This window comes from Panicum hallii, chromosome 9 (assembly GCF_002211085.1).
Source record: "Panicum hallii strain FIL2 chromosome 9, PHallii_v3.1, whole genome shotgun sequence".
Classification (NCBI taxonomy): domain Eukaryota; kingdom Viridiplantae; phylum Streptophyta; class Magnoliopsida; order Poales; family Poaceae; genus Panicum; species Panicum hallii.
In genome coordinates this window covers 55491250-55511137 of record NC_038050.1, presented here as the reverse complement: position 1 = coordinate 55511137, position 19888 = coordinate 55491250, and the positions used below count along the sequence as shown (strand labels likewise).

Below are 19888 nucleotides of genomic sequence, written 5' to 3'. Positions count from 1 at the left end.
TTGGAGATATTCGACCCCCCTGCGACCTCAATGGCCGTGGAGTAGCAACGGAGCCACTGCTGAGAGCTTGCTTGCCGTCGTACTTGGTAATGCCAATCGGTTTGAAGCCTTCTGGATACTTGTAGCTGCTAAAACGAGCAGAAAAAGTAGGGAATCGGTCGCTACAGTCAGTACCTTCAGTTTCGACTTCTTCGCGGACCTTGCGCCTGGAGGAGATCACTGTCCGCACGTCGCGACCTTCATTGATGTGCTGGCGCAGGTCCTCTAGAGAAGGTCGATGATTGGCCTGCAGCGGATGACCCCCTTGCGGTGGCTGCTGCCTCCCGCCTCGAGCCAGACTCCCGCGAGCGTTGTCGTTGCTGAGCTGGTGTCGAGGACGGCCGCCAGCCGTTCGGCTGTGAGCCTGACTTCGACTTTCTCCCACGCGCTCCTCCCTAATGGTGGACGCCGGGTTGTGCTGATCCAACTGGATCGAAGCCCTCTGCTCGTAAAGAAGTGCTTGACGTACTTCCGGATCGTGGCTGCGCTCGAGGATGGCCGTTACCCTGGCGATGTTGGGTACCGGAGTCTTGAAACCCCGCTCGCTTACAGCGGCAAACTCAGGGTCAAGCTCGCGATGCATAGATCGCCTACGCTCGTTGGCCCTCTTCCGCCGGATTGTACGGGCCCTGTTCCTAGCCCTCCGCGCCTCACGGTCGGCGTCGTTCTCGTCGCCGGCGTTGGCCGTGATCTCATCTTTGGAGACCGCTTCAAAGTTGACGATGGGAAGATCCCCATCGTCCTTGCCTTCTTCGGCCATCAGCACCTGGCGGGAGGAAAGCTCATGAGAGCTTTCGTCGACTAGTTCAGTCGACCCCTCCGCCGCGGTAGCCAATGGCCTGCCTTCTTGAAAAGGCAAGGGCTCGAGGTGAGCCACAAGTCGACCCTCTGCCTCGAGTAGATCGGAGAGCATCATGCCCTTCCAAAGCACAATGCACCCCTCCGGCAAAGAGGTGATCACCAGATCGCCGGTACCAGAACAACCCGAAGCCCCCCGACACGCGGTGGCTTCCGGCTTTCCGCCCTGGAGCAGCAAGTCCAGGTCCTTCTCTAACATGGAGAGGGACCCAGAGACATTGGCCTCCTGAAGATCAGTGGCCGGTTTGCATGAGCCAAGTTGAGATTGGCTATGCAGATCCCTAAATTGGAACAAGTCCAATCCAGAAGAAGTTGTCGCAACACCAGAAGAAGTCAAGCCTGGAGCAGATTCCATCTCGATCTATGCTGCGAAGGCACGGAGCGGCAAGTTGTCGAGCCCATCGACGAGCTTGTCGAGGTTGCTGCGAGGATCCACAGCGAAGGTCTTCGGCCTCATGTCGACGAGAAATTGCCGAAAGTTGCCCACACCATCTGCGATGCAGACCCACGAGCCAAAAACGAATGTCGTTCCCTGAGAGGGAACTGACCTGATGAAATTGAAAGATGCCATCGAGCTCGCCGGTGGATCTTCGACGCGCACCCCTACCTGGCGCGCCAGCTGTCGGTGTTTAACCGGCTGCCCACCAAGGGATATACCCAAGGTGGTAAGTTTTGGGTGAGGAGACGCCGAGATCAGGAACTCGAAGGTACAAGGAACACAAAACTTAGACAGGTTCGGGCCGCAAGATGCGTAACACCCTACGTACTGTATGGTGGTTTGTATTGCCTTTTATGTAGAATGACCTAGAGATCTTCTTTTGAGAGGGATCCCTGACCTCCCTTATATATCCGAGAGGCCAGGGTTACAAAGATACTAACCAATGCCAGCTAAGGAATCGTACCAGAACATATCTCGAGTAGATTCCCTCTCTATCGGTTAGCCTTATCTCTTATTTAAACGGAATAAATAAGAGATAAACGAGGTAAATAAGATATAAGACGGACTTAATCTCTTAAACTACGCTATGTATACAGCCCCATGGCCCCGGGTCTGACATCATCTTTGATCATCATCATGTTGCTCTTATTACTCTATGTGGCAAAGGGATCAAGCAGTCTCGATCTTCGCGAGAAACGGACGATTCTGAATCGAATTTCAAAACCTTGTAAGGGTAAACCTAACTCACACGCTTGGAACATCCAATCATTGTTCCGAAGCAACCGTTTGTCTTTTATTCCGACGCGTGGATCAGTGCCACCACAAGGGACTGTAGGACCATACGCACATCCAATGTGCAGGACGTACGTCTTTAGCGCGACTACATGACCGTACTCCTATCCGCTGTGTGAAACGTACTCCTACAGTGTGCGTGACTGTAGGATGTACTCTCATCCGCTGCGGAACGTACTCCCGCACGTCGGTGCGCGTGCGAAAAAACAAATTACAAGTGGTGGGGGGTATGTCCACTCCTCGGGCCTATTGGTTACTAGGCTTACCGCTTACCATATTTCACAGCATGTGGCTAGTACATTTCAAACGTTTAACCACCGCTACCACATACTGCGACCTTATCAAATTTTCATCCACACAGACAGGGTTTCTGCCAAAGTTATGAATCATAATCACAACCCCGTCCGTCATCCTTATAGTGGTTGCAAGAATGTAAACATTGCAACTCCTATAAGCTCGCGAGTGACCGGAAATCACTCGACTTCTACCGGTCCTATTAGCTTAGCAACTAGTCGGACTCAGGTTCTAGTATTCAATACATAGGTTCCTAAGAATATGCAACTAAGGTTTCAATACAAGTCCTAGAAACGTAAATGCACAAGTAGATATATATATATATAGAGAGATATAGATTGCAGTGTAGTAAAAATAGCGGTTTATGTCCGGGGCTTGCCTTCGCTGGTGGGGCTAGGGTCAGGGATATCAATAACTTCCGAACTTTGGTTAGAGGCTTCAGTTAATTCCTTGGCGACGTTCACTTGGTCTTCCGAAATGCCCTGCTCGGGTTCTAGAATCAACTCGTAGGTTCCGTCGGCGAGTGTAGTCGAATCTACATGATATGCAGTGATTTGAAGCAATGGTTATTGATTTAAGAACTTTATTTCACGATAAAGTTGCAATCCAACAAGTTAATTAAACTTCTTCTATGGGCAGTCATTTATCGAGTATTAACTTACATTACCTAACTTCATTAAACGACATGTGGAGTTACTCCAAATAATTAAGCTAATTACATTACGTAGTATTGGGAAAGATCCTAATTTATTTATATTAGAAGTTCTATACTAGATCTTGTGTTGAAATTTTGTGAGCATATTAAACTATTCAAAAGTAATACTCTAATTTAATTTCATAAATTTTTATAAATCAGAACTATTATTCATGAATTATCTTTAAATCTAAGCTTAAATTCATAACTTAAGCTAATCTATACCATTGATGTTCAAAATTTTATCATGGATTACACATGCTTAAAGAAGGTTAAAGTAAAACTTTCAGCTACAAATACTAACAGATTCACTCTAGAATAAATCTTAAAGCTTTCATCAATTGAAACAAAGATACTTGAATATCATAGTTAGAAAACAGTTCTGAGTCTAAAAATTTTATATAGAGCTATACATAAGACACATGTTCTATGTTTCAAATATTAGCATCACCACAGCTAGGGATCAAAAGATCTAATTAACACACCCATTTCCTAGTATTTATTCTAATTCAAAATGTCCACTTATTCAGCTCAAGGTTATTACATAAAAGTTGTAGAGTTTATTTCAAGGATTCAAACAAAACTGGTTTGACATTTTTCTGAATTTCCTACAAATTCCTATAAATTTCTAAAGATCATTGCTTTTGAATTGAAGAGAGGGACTGAAATCTTGCAGTCAGACCCTCAGAAAGATTTAAATCAAAGCAATTGGGTCCTTGGCTCATTGGGGAAGAAGAGCTGAGACTTGCTGGCCAAATTCCGGCGACGGTGGTCACCGGCGGCGAGGGGGAACTGGCAAGGGAGGATCAGGGGACTAGGGCGGTCCTCGCTGGGGGTGATATGATGGTCGGGGTTGACCGGAGGGGGTAAAACGACGGCGATCCGAGGTGGCGGCGATGGAGCTCGACTATGGCGGTGGCGTTCCGGCAAGGGGGTTCACCGGTGGTGATCCAGAGGTTGGGGAAAAGCTCGAGAGGAGCAAAGCGGTTTGATTGAGCACCTTGGCGAGGATTGGAGTAGTCGGGAAGGTAGGTTCCCACGACAGACAGAGGCGGCGGCAGAGAGGTCGACGGCGATGGCGATGCTCCGGTGATCAACGTCGGTGAAGGTCCTGTACACGAGCATCGGTGAGCCACGGGTGATTCACTGCTGCATTCAATTGAGGCTAATAGCTACGGAAAGGAGGTGACCGACAGTGATCGTGATGACGGCGGAGGAGAAGAACACCGGCGAGCGTCGGGAAGGCCAAATTGGAGCTCAAAAGTAGTCGAGTGAGGGGCTGTGAGCTTCACGGGATCATGGCGAAGCTAGAGGAGGGGCTGTCGTGGATCGGAAGAGGCTGTGGTGGTCTGCCCACGGTGAGCAGAGAGGTCGCCGGAGAAGAACTCGAGCGGGGACGGTGGATTCGAAACTCAGTGTGGAATGCGAGTGCCAGAGAGAGCGAAATGGAGGGAGGGGGAGCTAGTGAGCATCTTAGACTAGCATAGAAGGGTGGGGAGGCACGCACGGCGCTAGCCACAACGGCGGCGGCGGGCAGAGCTCGGGCAGAGGCGGGGCGACGTGGAGCGCGCGGGAGAAGGCTAGAGGAGAGGAGCTAGAGCGGTGGCCGGCTTGGAGGTGACGCGTGGGAGCTACCAGAGCAGGAGGTGGCGCCGGCAGAGCTGCAGCAACGGTGAGCAGCGGCGGCGACGGCAAGCAGCTGCTGGCGGCGTGGCGCGCTCGGGGGAGCGCTGAGGCGGTGGCTGAGCTCGAGGACGACGCGTGGAGGCCAGGAGAGGCAGGGGCGGGCCTCGGGCAGCGCGGCACGACGACCAGCGGCGGCGCTGCGGTGCAGCAGAGGGGGAGCAGAGGAAGAAGAAGGGAGGGGGGCGCCAGGGGCTGCTGTGAAATTTCAAAAATTCCAGGGACCTCGATGTAAAGCCAAATTTTCTCACTGTTCTAAAGCTCAAATGAGAAAATGGTCAAAGTAAAGGTTGTAGAACTTTTCAAACCCTACAACTTTATTTAAGGTTCAAATTCAAAACTCAGAGGATAGAATTTTATTTTAAAACCTTGGCCTTAATTCAAACTTTATAAAGTTTTTGTCCTTATTAGGGTAAATTCCATATGTCTTTGGACTTAATTGCAAGTTTTCTGTAATGCCATGATGACTATCACTTTTACACTTTGACCCCTAGTAAAATTTAAAGGTTACCTTTGTAATTCAATATTTTTGCATAAAAGGACTCCTATTTTTGAAAAATTACACGTAAGTCCTTGTTGCCACTCATTCATTCAATTTCACACAATTCAATACATACATTACACATTCCTTCCTAATGTTTTATAATTTTGACACCTAGGGTGTCACAGGTACGTACGTCCTACTGGTCGTAGTCCTACTCCTAGTCTCCTAGTATGTACGTAGTGCAAGTAGCAGAGACTAGAGAGAATGAATTGATCGTAAGCGTGAAGGATCCCCAAAGTCGTAGCAAGTGGTAGGGTATGGTCAGGACTGGGTACGGTGGTTGTTGCGCCGATCCTGATCAGGTTAACACGTAGCGCTTGCCCACCTAGCATCATCCGGAGCCATGGCTTAGATGATCTGATTCCGATCCACCAATAAACTAAATTTTATTCACAAAATTATCGGAACAGATCGATTTCATGCACGAATCATCTCACTTTTCTTCACGAAACAAATGATAGTTTCAGTTTTTCCCTCTTATATGGATTCACTGCGCCAAATCCTCTTTTCCGCTCTCTTCCCTGCGCTTCGCGCGTGAAATCAATTCTATGGCGCAAAGCCAAACAAAATTTCCACTGGTTGCCAATGCCTCTTCCATATGTTGCCTCCCCACGAACATGAATAAGAACAGTTCAAGATCCTCGATTTCAATCCACAGCATCCCTCTACCACGACCCAGCTCACGGCGACCTACACGACGGCGAAGCACATGGCTCCCCTGGCCACCGTCCCAAACGACGCCCGTGCCCACCACCCCCTCCCCGCCGCCCCAGCCCGCGAGCATGGCTCCTCAATCGAAGATGACGGCAGTGCACCAGGAGGCTCCTTCGCCGCCGATGTCGGAACTACAAGCTTCCAAGTTCAATTGCTGCTGCCCCGACATGGTTGTCTATGCCCCTGCTTTTGTGCCCAGTTGTTCTCCTCCCATGGTCCATAGATCAGATCTGAACTCAACTGACGTGCAATCCTAAGTTGTCTTCAACGTTCATCTAGTTGCTCTCTTCCATCTAGTTGCTCTCTTCCTGAAGAAACTCGTCACCAGTTACCAATGTCAAGCAAGTAATTATTTTTATACTGGTGCCCCTGCTCCATATGTTTCATTTGAGGCACCACAGCCATAGTCGCACAAATAGCCCAAGTGAAGTCATCACTTTCACCTCTGAACAAGGCAATGCACATTCAGTGCCTGGTTCGCGGACTGCTCATATATATTGTTGATGTTGATAACATTAATGATTAATGAAGGCAGTCAAAACATATTCCAAAAAACACCACGGTGAAATAAAAGATCACTACATTGATTTGGATCATGCATGAATTTAGGACTTTTGAATTATCATAAAACAACTAAACACACAATCTATTGTAGAGGTTGTCTGATAAACCGGTTTAAAATACGTGGCAATGTACGATACCGTCTACAAGACAATACCAATATACTTGATATGAGGCTGCCTAGTTCAGCGACGGAACCGAGCGTAGTCCGGGGGGCACACATGAGCGTATCTCTATGCCCCAGATGACTATACCCTCCTCCCTCTCGGCCGGACAAAGGTCAGGGTGCACGCGCCGTTTGTGCGACCCGTCGCCCCCGCCCAATTGCCGGTGGCCGCGCGCTTTGCATGCTGATCAACGCCATCGCCACAGCCGCGAGAGCCAATAATTGGCGCGAGGGATACACGCGGGTCGCACACATGCGTCGTCCCTCCTCATGCATGGTGATGTGGGTGCAGTGGATAGGGGCAATGTCTAATGCGACTGGTGCATGCTGTGGTCTAGCTCCACGACGATTCTAATGAAGAAAAGGAGGCCGTTGTGATCTCCTTGAACATATTCACAGTTGATTTTAACCATAAGTAGTCTAAAGACTAAAAAAATCGATGCAGAATATTTTGCTCGGGAGAATACAGATCAGATTATATTCCAGAACGGACGGACGGAGGAGATGTGGTTATCTGATCATTATCAGAGAGAGAGAGAGAGAGAGAGAGAGAGAGAGAGAGAGAGAGAGAGAGAGAGAGAGAGAGAGAGAGCCTGAAAGCTCGCCCCATCATCATCATCATCTGCGAGTTGAGTTGAGTCGGATGGGAGGGCGGGCGTGAATGTCAATGATTGGGGCCGGTGGGCGCTGTCGGGGCCGCGCGGGGCAGGCAGGCGCGCGTGGGGGCTCCGCCTCCCTCCCTCTCGGTGCGCTCCGGCGTGGCGGCGAGGCGGGCGCGCCCACGTGACCCCGGCCCCGGTCTCCCTCCCGCTTTCCCGCCCCGCTCCACGTGACGCTGTCTGCCCCGGTGGCTCGCCCTATCGCCCTAGCTACTGGACCTAGCGCTGGCACCAGCTCAGGGCTGCGTCCGGCTCGAGCTCATCTGCTGCATCATGCTCCGTGCAAAGCTCTCGGCTCGACTCATGGCCGGGCCAGGGAAGAGGGAACCGTGGATTGATCGGGCACGCTGCGCGCATGGCCGCTGCCTCCTCTTCCTCTCCTTTTTCTTGTCCGTGACAGAAAGGTGAATGTGAGTGCCCGAACCAGCAAGAGGGCAAGACCGCAAGAGCGAGCAATCATGGAAGGTGCGCCGTGCCGAGACCCAATCATGAACTCATTCCGGTTCATGATTGAGGCGATGACGATGATGATAGCAGGGGCATCAGGCCGTCTACGGCCAGTACAGTGCAAAAAGGGCAAACCAAAAGAAAAGGCGCATCGGCAACAGGCGATCGGGCGGGCCCTGCCGCATCCCGATCCCGCCGCTGTACTGTAAGCTGGTCGCGGGGTCCCCGCCTCCCCGGCCGAGCATCCCATCACCCTGCTGCTACTGCATATCGCCATCGACACGCGAGCGGAAAGCTGCTCGCCGGAGGCGATGAAAGCAGCAGGCAGCTCGGCAGCGTGGGTGTGGGGGGCAGGGTGAAGCTGCAGGGCGGGGCGGCGCAGACAATCGGGTGAGGGGGCGCGCTGGTGCCGGTTGGGCACGGGGGGACAGCGTGATGGCAGACGAGGCCGCACGGCCCGGCGTCGGCATGCGCCCGGTGCTCCGGGCAGGCGACACCTAATAATTGTCCCACGGCTCACGGCCCAATCGCGTCCGTCCATGCCGTGTCCGTCCGTCAATCGCGTCCCTCCCGATTCCGTCGCTCTCATGTCACTGCGCCCGCCGCCACATCATCACTCGCGTCGTGCATGACAGTTCACTGACGAACAAAATTACCCTCGTGATGCTCAAAAAAAAAACGAAACAAAATTACCCGCGTCGTCCTTTCTTCTTCTTCTTCTTTTCTTTTGTCGAGATGGCTACAGAGGAAGAAGATAGCATCAAAAATGAAAGGTCATGTATCCATGAATACGGAGTAGATAGCATCTTTGTCCGGATCATATCGTACCGTACTACTACCGTAGAGATCCAGCCGCACCTGGGTCTGGGTTGACGCCAGAACTTCTCGATCGAGGGTCTGCGTCTCTCTTGTCTCTTTCTCCCGTGTCGAGGAGCAACAGGGGCCGCAGCATCGTCCAGGCCAGCGCGGCGCCGGGATCCTGGCGGCACCGGTGACCCGGCCCAGCCTCGTGCGCGGTGGGGGTGGGGAGCGACCAGGACTCGGCCGCGCCACCGGTAGCCATCGGTGGCGATGCCCCCCCGGACCCGGCGGGGACAAGTCAAAAGAGGGGCGCCACCGCGCGCTACGTGCCTGCGCCTGGCCGGACCCCCACGGCCAGGGCGAGGCTCAGCTGGGCTGATGATTGGGCTGCGCCGGCGAGGGTGACGCGCCTGCCAACACCCATCATCATCGCTGATCCACTCCAGCAATGTGCGGGCGCTTCACGTCTTCATCTTTTTTTTTTGGTTTTGTTTTGCCTCCTACTATTATGATATTTTGACCTTTCCTCCGCCCCACAAAATATCACTTTTGATTTACGCCATCACCTCGCTAATGATATCTCTCTCTCTCTCTCTCTCCCCCCCCCCCCCCCCCCCTGTGTGCTCTTTAAAAGCAACACCCTCTCTACCCTCGCTCCTCATTGCCTGACAGACCAGTCACCACACCGAGGTCGATCGATCCACCGTCTCTTTCTCTGCAAGACTGCAAGCAGCCTCCGGTTTCCCAGAGAAGGAAGGGAACCCAAGTTCAGAGTACCCATCGATGGAGATGACGGTTAATGCGAGGGATCGGGAGCAGCACGGTCTCGGGCTCGGGCTCAGCCTCAGCCTGAGCATCGCCACCGCGGCTCCGGTCGAGTCTCCTCCGCCGCCGCCGCGAGCTATGAGCGTCGCCCCCATCTCCTCCCGCCCCGCGCCGCCGCAGCCGCAGTGGTGGAGCGGTGCCGGTCTCTTCTTCTCCCCCTCCTCCGGTGAGCACTGCTATTTTAGGAGCAGACTAGGCTGCTACACATGCATGCGTCTCGTTATTTTCGATCTAGAGACGCCGATCGAGTGGCGCTCTGATACTGATCGAGATCGACCGGGCGTGCATGCATGCAGGGACGGATCGATCTATGGAGAGGAAGCAGCAGCAGCAGCCGGCCGCGCTGGCGGCGTGCCACGGCCACGAGATGCCGTTCCTGCGGGGGATCGACGTGAACCGGGCGCCGGCCGGGGAGGCCCGGAGGGGCAGCTGCAGCGAGGACGAGGAGCCCGCCGCATCGTCGCCCAACAGCACGCTGTCCAGCCTCAGCGGGAAGCGGGCCGCGGCGACGAGGAGCGGGGAGCTAGAGGGCGACCACACCCCGAGGGCCGGCGGCGTCGGCGTCGGCAGCGACGACGAGGACAGCGGCGCCGGCGGCGGGTCCCGCAAGAAGCTCCGCCTCTCCAAGGACCAGGCCGCCGTCCTCGAGGAGAGCTTCAAGGAGCACAACACCCTCAACCCCGTACGTATAATCACTCTCGAGTCTCGACTCCTGACCATTTTCATCAGAACTCTAACACCAATCAATCTTCCTCTCGAGGCATCGCAAAAAAAATCTCAAAAAATCTGATGGTGTTTTCCTGTATCGTCTCTTTCTCAGAAGCAGAAGGCGGCGCTGGCGAAGCAGCTGAACCTGAAGCCGCGCCAGGTCGAGGTCTGGTTCCAGAACCGCAGGGCCAGGTAAATAAACATCTTTTTTTTGGGCAAAGCCAGGTAAATAAACAATTAATCAACCCCATTAATAACTATTAACCTGATGATTTCATCTGTTTATCTAATCACCCCATTGATCCGTTGCTAATCAATCGATAATCAAATTGACCAGGACGAAGCTGAAGCAGACGGAGGTGGACTGCGAGTTCCTGAAGCGCTGCTGCGAGACGCTGACGGAGGAGAACCGGCGGCTGCAGCGGGAGGTGGCGGAGCTGCGCGCGCTCAAGCTCGTCGCGCCGCACCAGTACGCGCGCATGCCGCCGCCCACCACGCTCACCATGTGCCCCTCCTGCGAGCGCCTCGCGTCCGCCGACGAGGCCGGCCGCGCGGCCCGCCCCGCGCCCACGGGGCCCTGGGGCCCCGTCCCCGTGCGGCCCGTGTTCGTCGACGGCCCGGCCCGGAGGTCATGAACGTCGACTCAGGCAGACGCGCCCCCCGAACCCCAGCAGCGGCGGAACCGGCGGTGGTTGTAGAAAAAAAAAAGTTGGTGGCTGGTTTGGTTTTGGTTAGCCACTACTAGTAGTACTACCGATATGGCATGAGATGTGCTTGCTAATTACTAATTAGGTTGGTTGGATTTGTCTTTATACCAGCAGCTTAGTTTTTAGTTTTCGTCCTATAATCTTTGTTTTTTTGGCACCGTTTTATTTGCTCAAAATAGACAATGTCTTGTTCTTCTTGTACTCATAAGGCATGCAAATGGTTTTATTACTCTGAAGATATACGTGCTCATGTGCTTGTTTATTAATCTCTGCATCTACATGGGTACCATACCATCTCTGTCGAGGCATGTGAGACCTCTGTCTACGATGTCGGTTGATGATGTGTGTTTGCTTGTTTCTGATGCTTGTTCAAAGTCGAAGCACGTTCCTTACAGATGACTTTCCAGTTCCACAATATTTCGGAACTCCATCCTCTATGCAATCATGGGATTAGTGCAATGATTATGTTCTACAAAATAAGTGTCAAGAGGGACTGCTAGCCAGCCAGCTATTTCTTTTCCTTGTGTCGCAGTAAAGTCTGATGAAGTTTCTGATGTCGATGTTGGAGTCCGATGAGGAAACCTCCCTCCAGCTTCTCCTCGCCGTGTTCTCATCGTCGAAGCGTTCCCGACAAGTGACAAGTACTAGCATCTCCATCCAGGAAAATCGAAGGAACCCACAGGAGCGGAGGTGAAAGGCTGGCTGGTGCCATCCACCAGACCACGAGAAGCGAAGAAAAACAGGGCGATTTTTTCCTTGGCTGTCTCTGGTCGCGCACACGCAGCACGGCAGGATTCACATGTGCCGCTGAACAAGCAGGCAGGCGGGTGGCGCCGTCTGAAATGAGCCGGCAGGCAGGCTACGTTTTCAGCAGCCAACTTCCGCCGGCCAGTCAAATCTCACGAGCCGAGTACATTCTCTGCCGCGTGCTACGGCGGAAAAATCCTGCCGAATCTGACCGAAAAGAACGTAAGCTGGGGGGATCGATCGCTGGATTCAAATCTCCAAGACGAAAATTCACAGGATCCCAGCGAGATGGGCCAGGTCGAAAAGGACCCGTGTGGAGTTCCTACGGACCAAACAGATCGTGGTTTTTTTTCGGGAACCAACAAAGGTTTGATTAGCCACCACTAGCTCCAGCATTAGCACAACCACCGCCATTAAACTAGAGCTTAAGTAGGTGCAGGTGTGCCTGCATGATTTGGCAACGCCCTCGTCAGCGAAGGGGGGCAACGCAATCTTGGTTAGATCCGGGCGTGCGCGCGCGCGCCTGCTCCTCATCAAGTATAGAGTGTATATAATAGAACTAGCAGTAGACCCTGGTGGCCTAATCCGTTGGCACTAATCTAGTCGCTAACCACCGTTCCCTCCCAACACCCCACGTGAGCCCCCCCCCTCCCTCTTGCAGTTGCACACGCGTATCCACTCATCACCCTTCCCCACCGCCGTGCCCTAATCATTTGGCATTGCCAGACAGAGATGCGTGCCACCGATGATGCGCCGCTAATATAAATATTAATGGAGTTGGAGCGAGACCGTGAGCGAGAGAGAGAGAGAGGGGCGTGGGTGTTGACCCGGGGGAGCCCACGCGGAGGGCCTCAGCTTAACCCCGGGAGCCAGAGCTGCATGCAAGCCAAGCTAGCTGATGGTGCGGTGCTGGCCTGGCCTCCGGATTCTGATTAGAAAACGCTGGCGCCCGGGACACCTTGCTCCCCTGCCTGCCTGCCTGCCTGCTTTTGCGGCCACTCCACTGAATCTTTTTCCGCTTTGAAGGTTTCCAAGCTGAATAGGTAGGTAATCGTGGTAGTTTACTAGTACTAGTTCAGTTGTCATGTGACCGTCTTTTGTGGTCGTGGTGTTTGCCTGCGCAAAGCTCCTAGTTAGAAAAGCTGCAGAGTGGTGGTTACCGCTAAAAGCCTAATCATTCTGGGACCCGTCTGTATTTTTTTCAGTTCGCCCTTTTCCTTCCCAGGCTTTTTTCCTGGAGCAGAGAAAAGTGTGGGCGAACACAGCGGAGGCCGGAGGCAGAGAACTGGGGTGATGGGCTGATGGCACACTGCTGTTGCTGCGATTGTTCAGCATAATCCACATCGTTGTTCTTTTTTGCAGTGGGGTGGTGGCCGTGTTGTGGGCCTGCGGCTCATATCCTAATACTGGGCTGCAACTACTATTACATGTCATGTCAGTTTGATGATTCATGCTAGGGCCTGCTTCGGTGCGATTCTCTGGGCACTCCTCACACCGCACGTCAATTAGAGCAAACGCTGACATATTGCTGAACAACATATCTGAAAGAACCGAAGTGGCAGCCTGAACAAACTAAACACCTCCATCTTGCACATTTTTTTTCCGAAGTCAGCGATAGCAAAAAATTCGTTCAGGAAACCGTGTAAGATGTAACATTACAGCCTACCAATTGAAGCAATCTCATGCCATAATGGAAATTATCTCAACTGCTTTACAGCCTAACCAAAATTTAGGGCATAGGTATTTGTCCGAAATTCAGACTGCATTCTTCTGTTCAGAATATTCAGTTTTAGACTAGATGGAATGAACACGGTCAAAATTCTCGACTGAAGTTGCTCGATTCAGAGAAAGTTCAGACTAGCGCACCAGCATTGTTCAGCTAAACCTGCACTCCAGTATTGTAGGGGGATCCTATTGTAGGAGACCGGAGGCGCATGTGGTTATGACTTATGAGCAGCTTGGCACATGATCTTCTCATAAATGAAAACACTACTTGATCCGCTAAAACTACATTTTTCTGGTTTCGTTTTGCAACCAAATCAAGTTTGCAAATGCTTGGCATCGACAAAGAGAAGTATGCAGTCAATAACAGGTCAACTTATTCTGAATTTTTACAACACATGAAGTGACCCAACTGAACCTTAACTGACAAACCAACGGCGGCCTCGATCTCTAAGAACACGTGCTTCAGGACCATTTGAGCTACTGTGTTGCGAGTCATGAGGCCCGTTCGGGGCCATCAAGTGCATCAACAGAAGAAGGGTTTTCTGCAGTCTTAAGGACAACACAGTCGCTTTCTGAGCTCGTCGGAGTACACAAATCAATGACAGGCGTCTTGTCCATCTCCTCTACCTTCAAGGGTCTCCCATCATCAAGTCTCGGGCCAGAACTTCACGATCTTTCACCGCCATGCAGCAGGCTGCCGGGGGTCTGAACTGTTGTCTTCTCCACAACGACGTCGCTTTTTCCGCCGGTTTTTTGGCGTGCGCTCCTTGCTTGCGACGACGTACCCCCATCGACACAGGCCAAAGTACGCTTCATAAGATTTGCATGCTCTTCTTGATTTCCCTTTTGAGTGTCTGAATAATGTCCTGAACCTCTGACTCTACCTTTTTCAGATCTTGTCGCTCCATCTCCAGGCTCAGTTCTAACACATTTCTGCTTGCTGCTATTGAAGTCGTCTTGATCCCAGTCAGGATCATCCTCAGAGCCGTTGTCCGTGCTACCTCCATCCACGGAGCTTTCATCTCCCGATGTGTCTTTCGTATCCTCAGTTGGCAACTCAGAACTATCTTCTGGGAGCATGTTTTCCTCCTCTTGGTTGTCATTCTCCTCCACATTGTTAACATCGTTATTTTCTACAGGGCCAGGACTATGATCTCTGCCGGCTTCTTCACTGCTGCCTTCGAGTGCAGAGACCTCATGCATGAACTTTGAGAGAGCGTTTGTGATAGTTGCACAAAGCTTGCCTACTGCATTGCATAACACCTATTTCTTCTACAGTCCAAAACATGTGCAAAAGCACAAACTCAGTTACAGAGTTCCGAGGAAACTATGATGCGGATAAATGACATTGTTACCTGTGCACTGTACCCGGCCGCGACATTTGTTGACACAAAATCTGCTATTTCGGGGATCCCTCCGAGGATGGCAGATGTGCTTGATGCTCCCCTAGATTTGATGTTATCAGGAGCTCTCCTTTTCAACTGCATGTAACGTTGGAAGCAAATACAGAATAGGATTGTAAGTTCATAAGAGATACAAATACGCTGCCATTTCAGAGGAATAAATGGTTGCCATAGTGGTATACGAAAACTTGCAAGGCATTTCCCGAAAGAGCCATTGTCCTTCATGTCCATCTCAATTACTTTGTTTACAAGCTTTTTGTTCCATGCAGAAATCCGTGGTGCTCCATCGGGAATTTGTATGTCACGGGTATCAAGTGAATCTAGATATAGATTCTACAACAAAGATGGTAAAACTATATCAGAGAGGATAAATGGATATTTTCTCCAAGCGACTGATGCAAAGAGTGCTCACCACAAGGTAGAAAAGGCAGCCCGACACACTGCTCTTTCTGCCATATGCGCTTATAGACTTCCTGAGCTGCTCCACAACAAACTCGCACCAATTCAGCTCCCTGATCGACCCAATGTCCACCAATGCCAGGAAGCAACGTGGGCTGATTCTTAGACTAGTAGTCGGGCAAAGGAAGCTTGAGACCGCAAGCACCATGAACGTCCGGAGGAAATGCTCGTCCGCGGACTTCATGTGCTTGAGGGAATTTTCTATGCTTTTGACGGTTGGCGAGTACCTGCCTGAAACACCGAACCTGTCGAACATGAAGGCAATGGCATCCTCATCCAAGCAGTACTTGACATCACCCCCGCCGTTCGGGCCCAGCACGCTGTCGCTGGTGACCGGGATCCTTCCCCGGCCCTTGATCACCAGCTCGCAGTAGTCGGTGTCGAATCGCCGGAGGAGCCAACCGCAGAACCCCAAAGGGAATGTCGGGAAGCCGATTTTCAGGAGGCCTCCAAAGCCGGCGTCCTCTATCATCTTGCGCTGCTCCGGGGTAAGGTGAGGGTACAGCCTCACGATCCTGATGGGTGATGCCCGGTGCCGTGGCTCCTGAAGAACACAAACATGGTGCATGCCGATGTGTCATTGAACTCACCTACAACTGACAAGAAAAGAGAAATATTGTGCAGGTGATTGGGAGAAGGCAGGTGCGTATTTTTTAGGACCTTGTCGGCCTGTGCATTGCGGTTGTTGCTCCGTTCCCTGATTTTCTTGACATGTATTTCCTTCTGAAACCAGCCCTGCCCATCTCTCTCGTTTTTTCCTCCTCTTCAGAACTGTGATGGCAGCAACAAGTAATCTGAAATCCGTTTGTTACAACTTGTGCCGGCCTGCAATCTAGCCTAACCCATAGAAATGAAGCTCTAACTATTCTACCCAGACAAGGATCGATCCATGTGATGTGGAAAACTGAAAGAATAAGAAAGCTTCAGTCACCTTAATGCTCTGATGGTGGGTTCCCAGGGCCTGATCCCTTCTGTTGCTTCTTCCTCGTCAAACAAAATCTCCCTGGATGCAAAGTTGCAAACACACAAACTGAGATACCGTCCCTGCATATGCAGCTTCAAACACACCAATACCCCAACTTCCCATGAGAAAACCATCACAGAATGCTTTTCTTTTATCAAATTAGTAGGCAGCGAAAGCATATCGGAATCCTACAGGGAAGTTTTTGAGGAGAAATGGTACAGGGGAGGATGGCGCCGGCGAAGATCGGAGAGCTTGGCTGAGGATCTCCAGACGCCGATGAACTGAGTCACCGAGGGACGGTAGATGAGTGAGGGGAAGGGGATGGCCACATGGCAGTGCAGCCTACGCGTTCGTGCCATCTTGGCTGTTGTCTGTTGATCAGTCCCGTGTCCCATCGGACCTGGTGAACCGGGCCCACATCCCAGACAGTGGTAGCTCATTTCGACATTACTCTCGTGGGCCCCACCGCTGAAGAATCTTGTCTTGCCACTAATTCCTGTCCCATACAGTGGTAACGGCGGTCCGGCGATGGACAGGAAGGGTTTTCTTTTTCTTTTTTTTTTGTTGCCCCCCGGCCGTCTTGGTGGTCGGTCCTCTTCCCGTTCAGCCCATAGGAGTTCCGGCCCAACCAGGCGTAAAGGCCTCCCTGGGCCCAACCGCAGAAAATCAAATCATGCAGTGAGTTCTGTCTGACCATGATAGCGCATAAACAAAATCCAAAGAAAATCACAAGTCTATTTTGCTAGTACATGTATCGATGAGATGTAGGCAAACAGGACCTTCGTAAATTTAAAAGAAAACGAGCATTAATGTGGAGAATAAGGTTGCGTCTCCATTGGCCTGCAGAAAGGCGATGCGTGGGTGGGTGGTGGGTGAATCCGAGTATGCGACTCGTTCCATCAGCTGATGCGGTGGCGCCGACTGAACTTTCCATTTTCTGCCCCCTGTTAAATTTATCCTACCATGCCATCAGATCGTTCGCGTTGATCGGACGCCATCTACTCCGCCGGCAAGCCACACTGCCGTCCCGCGGCTAGTGGCCCTCTCTGCTTTGGTCGCTACTACCTTGGAATCGCAGGGAACAGTAGCCTAGCACTTCTTTTGAGCAAGAAGATTACTACTCTAACGCCCGAACCTGAGCTGGTGACACGGAATGATTCTCTCTGCTTATGGTGGCCATGCTTAAGCGACTAATCCCCACGCTGTTTGTTTAAGCCGCTGGGATAAGCTTCTGCCGGCTCTAATCGTGCCCGTTTGCTTTAGCTTTTGGTAGTTTACTTAGCTGCGTGCTTACGCTTTAGGTTCAGGATTCGCTGACCGGCGTCGGACGTGGCGCACATCTGATTCCGATGCGATAAGCGACTCAAAAGTTCGCAGCCTTATTTTAAAAATAACCCGGGCCACTAGAAACTTTCAGCAGCAAGGGATTTGTTTAGTTAGCTGAATCTCATTGTGTTTCCGGAGTTCAGTAGTAGGGCGACGCTGTGCTGACAGAAATGAATCCAATTCACAGATGGATAAAAGGGAGTCGCACTTGTTCACCGACGATAGCTGCATGAAGTACAAGGTGAAGCAAGCAAACTAGAATCTCGATTCTCCTGTAGTAAACTTACACTAGAATTTCGTTGAACCGTCAAGGTCGGCGTGCGTGAGATTTGGCCAAACGAGCATAACTCTTGGCTTCAGAGTTCAGACCAGGTGAAAGGCGGAGACCGACGCCCCGACCCGGCTGCCGAGTTCACCCCCGGGCAAAAGGAGGAAAGCATGGGCATCCCATTCCGTGCTCGCCTCGCCTCTGCGAGATCAACGGGGGGCAAAAAGTGTGGCGCGGGGGCGATGTGCCGGGGGTTTTCTGATCGGCGGCATCCATCCATCCATACGCGCCGCGATCCCCCACATGGCGCGACATGAGCGAGAGAAAGAGAGCTCTGTAGCTAGCGTACGCGGGCCAAAAGCAGGCGGGGAATCCCGAATCGTCCGATCTGGAGCCGCGTCGTCCTCGCGTGCATATCCGCCGCGCGCTGTTCCCTGTGGCCGCTCAGTTTTACTGATGTGATCGCTACGAGCGCAGTGGCCAGCCACTAGCAAGATGTGCTGTGCGTGCGTGCTTTTTCCCATTGGTCATTTCTTTTTTTTTGTTAAGAAGAATTGTGCACGGTGACTTGTGGAGTGCCAAATTATCTTGACCAACCCATGCGTTTCGGAATGCACACTCTCGACCTGTTGTCCATTGATCGGGTACTCTGATAGTCATGTGGATGTGCAAGAGCACACTAGAGCAGCTTCGGTGAAAAGGTATGATGCTAATGCCCTGCCCAACTCATGGATAAGCAGTTAAGCACCATGTCCATTAAGCTAGATGAAGGAGGAGAAAACGAGAGAAAGAGAGAGATCAACCACACTTCTCATTGATCGATGAATGATTACATATATACTTGCAGAGTTCTAACTAACAACGAGATTACAAGCGGAGCGTGGCGTGCGACGCGGGCGGATTGAGACGCGTGATGTGGGCGGACGACGTGGGCGCGGCGTAACTGCCGCGCGGACATTGGCGAGCACAGCGCCGAGCCGTTGTACGTCTCACTAACACCCCCCCCCCCACACACACACAATCTTGACATCGCTGCTGTCGACACAAAGATTGTCTCTGAAGTCGTTGTAGAGAGTTGTGGGCAATCCTTTGGTGAACACATCGGCGAGCTGATGCGCACTGGGAACATTCAGGACTCAAACTTTGCCAATCGCGACCTTCTCCCGGACGAAGTGGATGTCAAGTTCAATGTGCTTGGTGCGCTTGTGATGTACTGGGTTGCGGGATATGTAAACCGTGGCGACATTGTCACAGAAGACCACCGTTGCCTTGGAGACGTCGCAGTGCTGTTCGCCGAGGAGATGTCGTAGCCACGAACACTCAGCGACGGTGTTGGCAACGACCCGGTACCCCGCCTCCGCGCTCAAGCAGGATACGGTGGTTTGGCGCTTCGATGACCAAGAGATCAACGAATCACTGAGAAATACGCAGAACCCGGACATGGAGCGCCTGGTGTCCAGGCAGCCGGCCCAGTCGGCGTCGCTGTACGCCGTCGGTGTTGGTGAAGAGGCAGCACCTAGATGAATCCCAAGTGACGGTGTCCCCTTGGTGTACCTCATGATGCGCTTTAGCATGGCAGAGTGGACGTCCGTTGGAGAGTGCATGTGGAGGCACACTTGTTGAACAGCGTGGGCGATGCCTGGATATGTCACGGTGAGGAACTGCAGAGCACCTGCCATGCTGCGGTAAAAGCTTGCGTGGCAATGGGCTTGCCAGGAGTGGAGGAGGGCTTTGGCTTCGTGTCGCACGGGGTGGCCACGGGCTTGCAGTTTAGCATGCCGGCGGGCTCGAGGAGGTCGTCGACGTAGCTGGCCTGCGAGAGGAAGAAGCCGTTGTGCGCTAGACGTCGATGCCAAGGAAGCACTGGAGTGCGCCCTGTCGGTGTTTTTACCGTCGGCCTAGTTAGAGATACCCTAAGTTAGGTGATTATTTGGTAAGGGATCGGCGGATCTGGAACTTGAAGGTGAACGCAAGGACACAAGACACAAATTTAGACAGGTTTGGGCCACTAGAGTAGTGTAATACCCTACGTCCTGTTTTGGGGTGCTGTATATTGCGCCCTGCG

The 19888-nt window shown here is 52.1% G+C and overlaps 2 protein-coding genes across 14 annotated transcripts; one reads left to right on the top strand and one right to left on the bottom strand.

Annotated features, from left to right (window-relative positions):
• Positions 1 to 9341: 9341 nt before the first annotated feature.
• LOC112875642 (homeobox-leucine zipper protein HOX1-like) lies at positions 9342 to 11167 on the top strand. Its single transcript, XM_025939568.1, has 4 exons — positions 9342 to 9682; positions 9813 to 10198; positions 10337 to 10416; positions 10562 to 11167. Exons 1-4 carry the CDS (start codon positions 9475 to 9477, stop codon positions 10857 to 10859), a joined length of 972 nt encoding a protein of 323 aa, XP_025795353.1. The 5' UTR covers positions 9342 to 9474; the 3' UTR covers positions 10860 to 11167.
• A 2555-nt stretch (positions 11168 to 13722) lies between these two features.
• LOC112873726 lies at positions 13723 to 16617 on the bottom strand. Of its 13 annotated transcripts, XR_003224811.1 has the most exons (7): positions 16449 to 16617; positions 16197 to 16268; positions 15926 to 16036; positions 15219 to 15809; positions 14989 to 15139; positions 14759 to 14884; positions 13723 to 14675 (listed from the first exon to the last, which is right to left on the bottom strand). XR_003224811.1 is itself a non-coding variant. In XM_025936759.1 (6 exons), exons 4-6 carry the CDS (start codon positions 15735 to 15737, stop codon positions 14667 to 14669), a joined length of 909 nt encoding a protein of 302 aa, XP_025792544.1. In that variant the 5' UTR covers positions 15738 to 15809; positions 15926 to 16036; positions 16197 to 16268; positions 16449 to 16617; the 3' UTR covers positions 13723 to 14666. The 13 variants fall into 13 exon arrangements, 12 of the variants coding, with proteins under 12 accessions (XP_025792544.1, XP_025792545.1, XP_025792549.1 ...); XM_025936759.1 differs by having other exon boundaries at positions 14759 to 15139; XM_025936760.1 differs by having other exon boundaries at positions 13723 to 14672; positions 14759 to 15139.
• Positions 16618 to 19888: the final 3271 nt, after the last annotated feature.

What these genes read in the sequence shown, in the direction of transcription:
- LOC112873726 (XM_025936757.1), bottom strand. Translation starts at nt 15,737, where the DNA reads ATGATAGAGGACGCCGGCTTTGGAGGCCTCCTGAAAATCGGCTTCCCG. An exon ending in GCTGCCTTTTCTACCTTGTG is followed by an intron (nt 15,140 to 15,218) that starts GTGAGCACTCTT and finishes TCTTTGTTGTAG; the next exon opens with AATCTATATCTAGATTCACT.
- LOC112875642 (XM_025939568.1), top strand. Translation starts at nt 9,475, where the DNA reads ATGGAGATGACGGTTAATGCGAGGGATCGGGAGCAGCACGGTCTCGGG. An exon ending in CTTCTTCTCCCCCTCCTCCG is followed by an intron (nt 9,683 to 9,812) that starts GTGAGCACTGCT and finishes GCATGCATGCAG; the next exon opens with GGACGGATCGATCTATGGAG. An exon ending in TTCCAGAACCGCAGGGCCAG is followed by an intron (nt 10,417 to 10,561) that starts GTAAATAAACAT and finishes CAAATTGACCAG; the next exon opens with GACGAAGCTGAAGCAGACGG.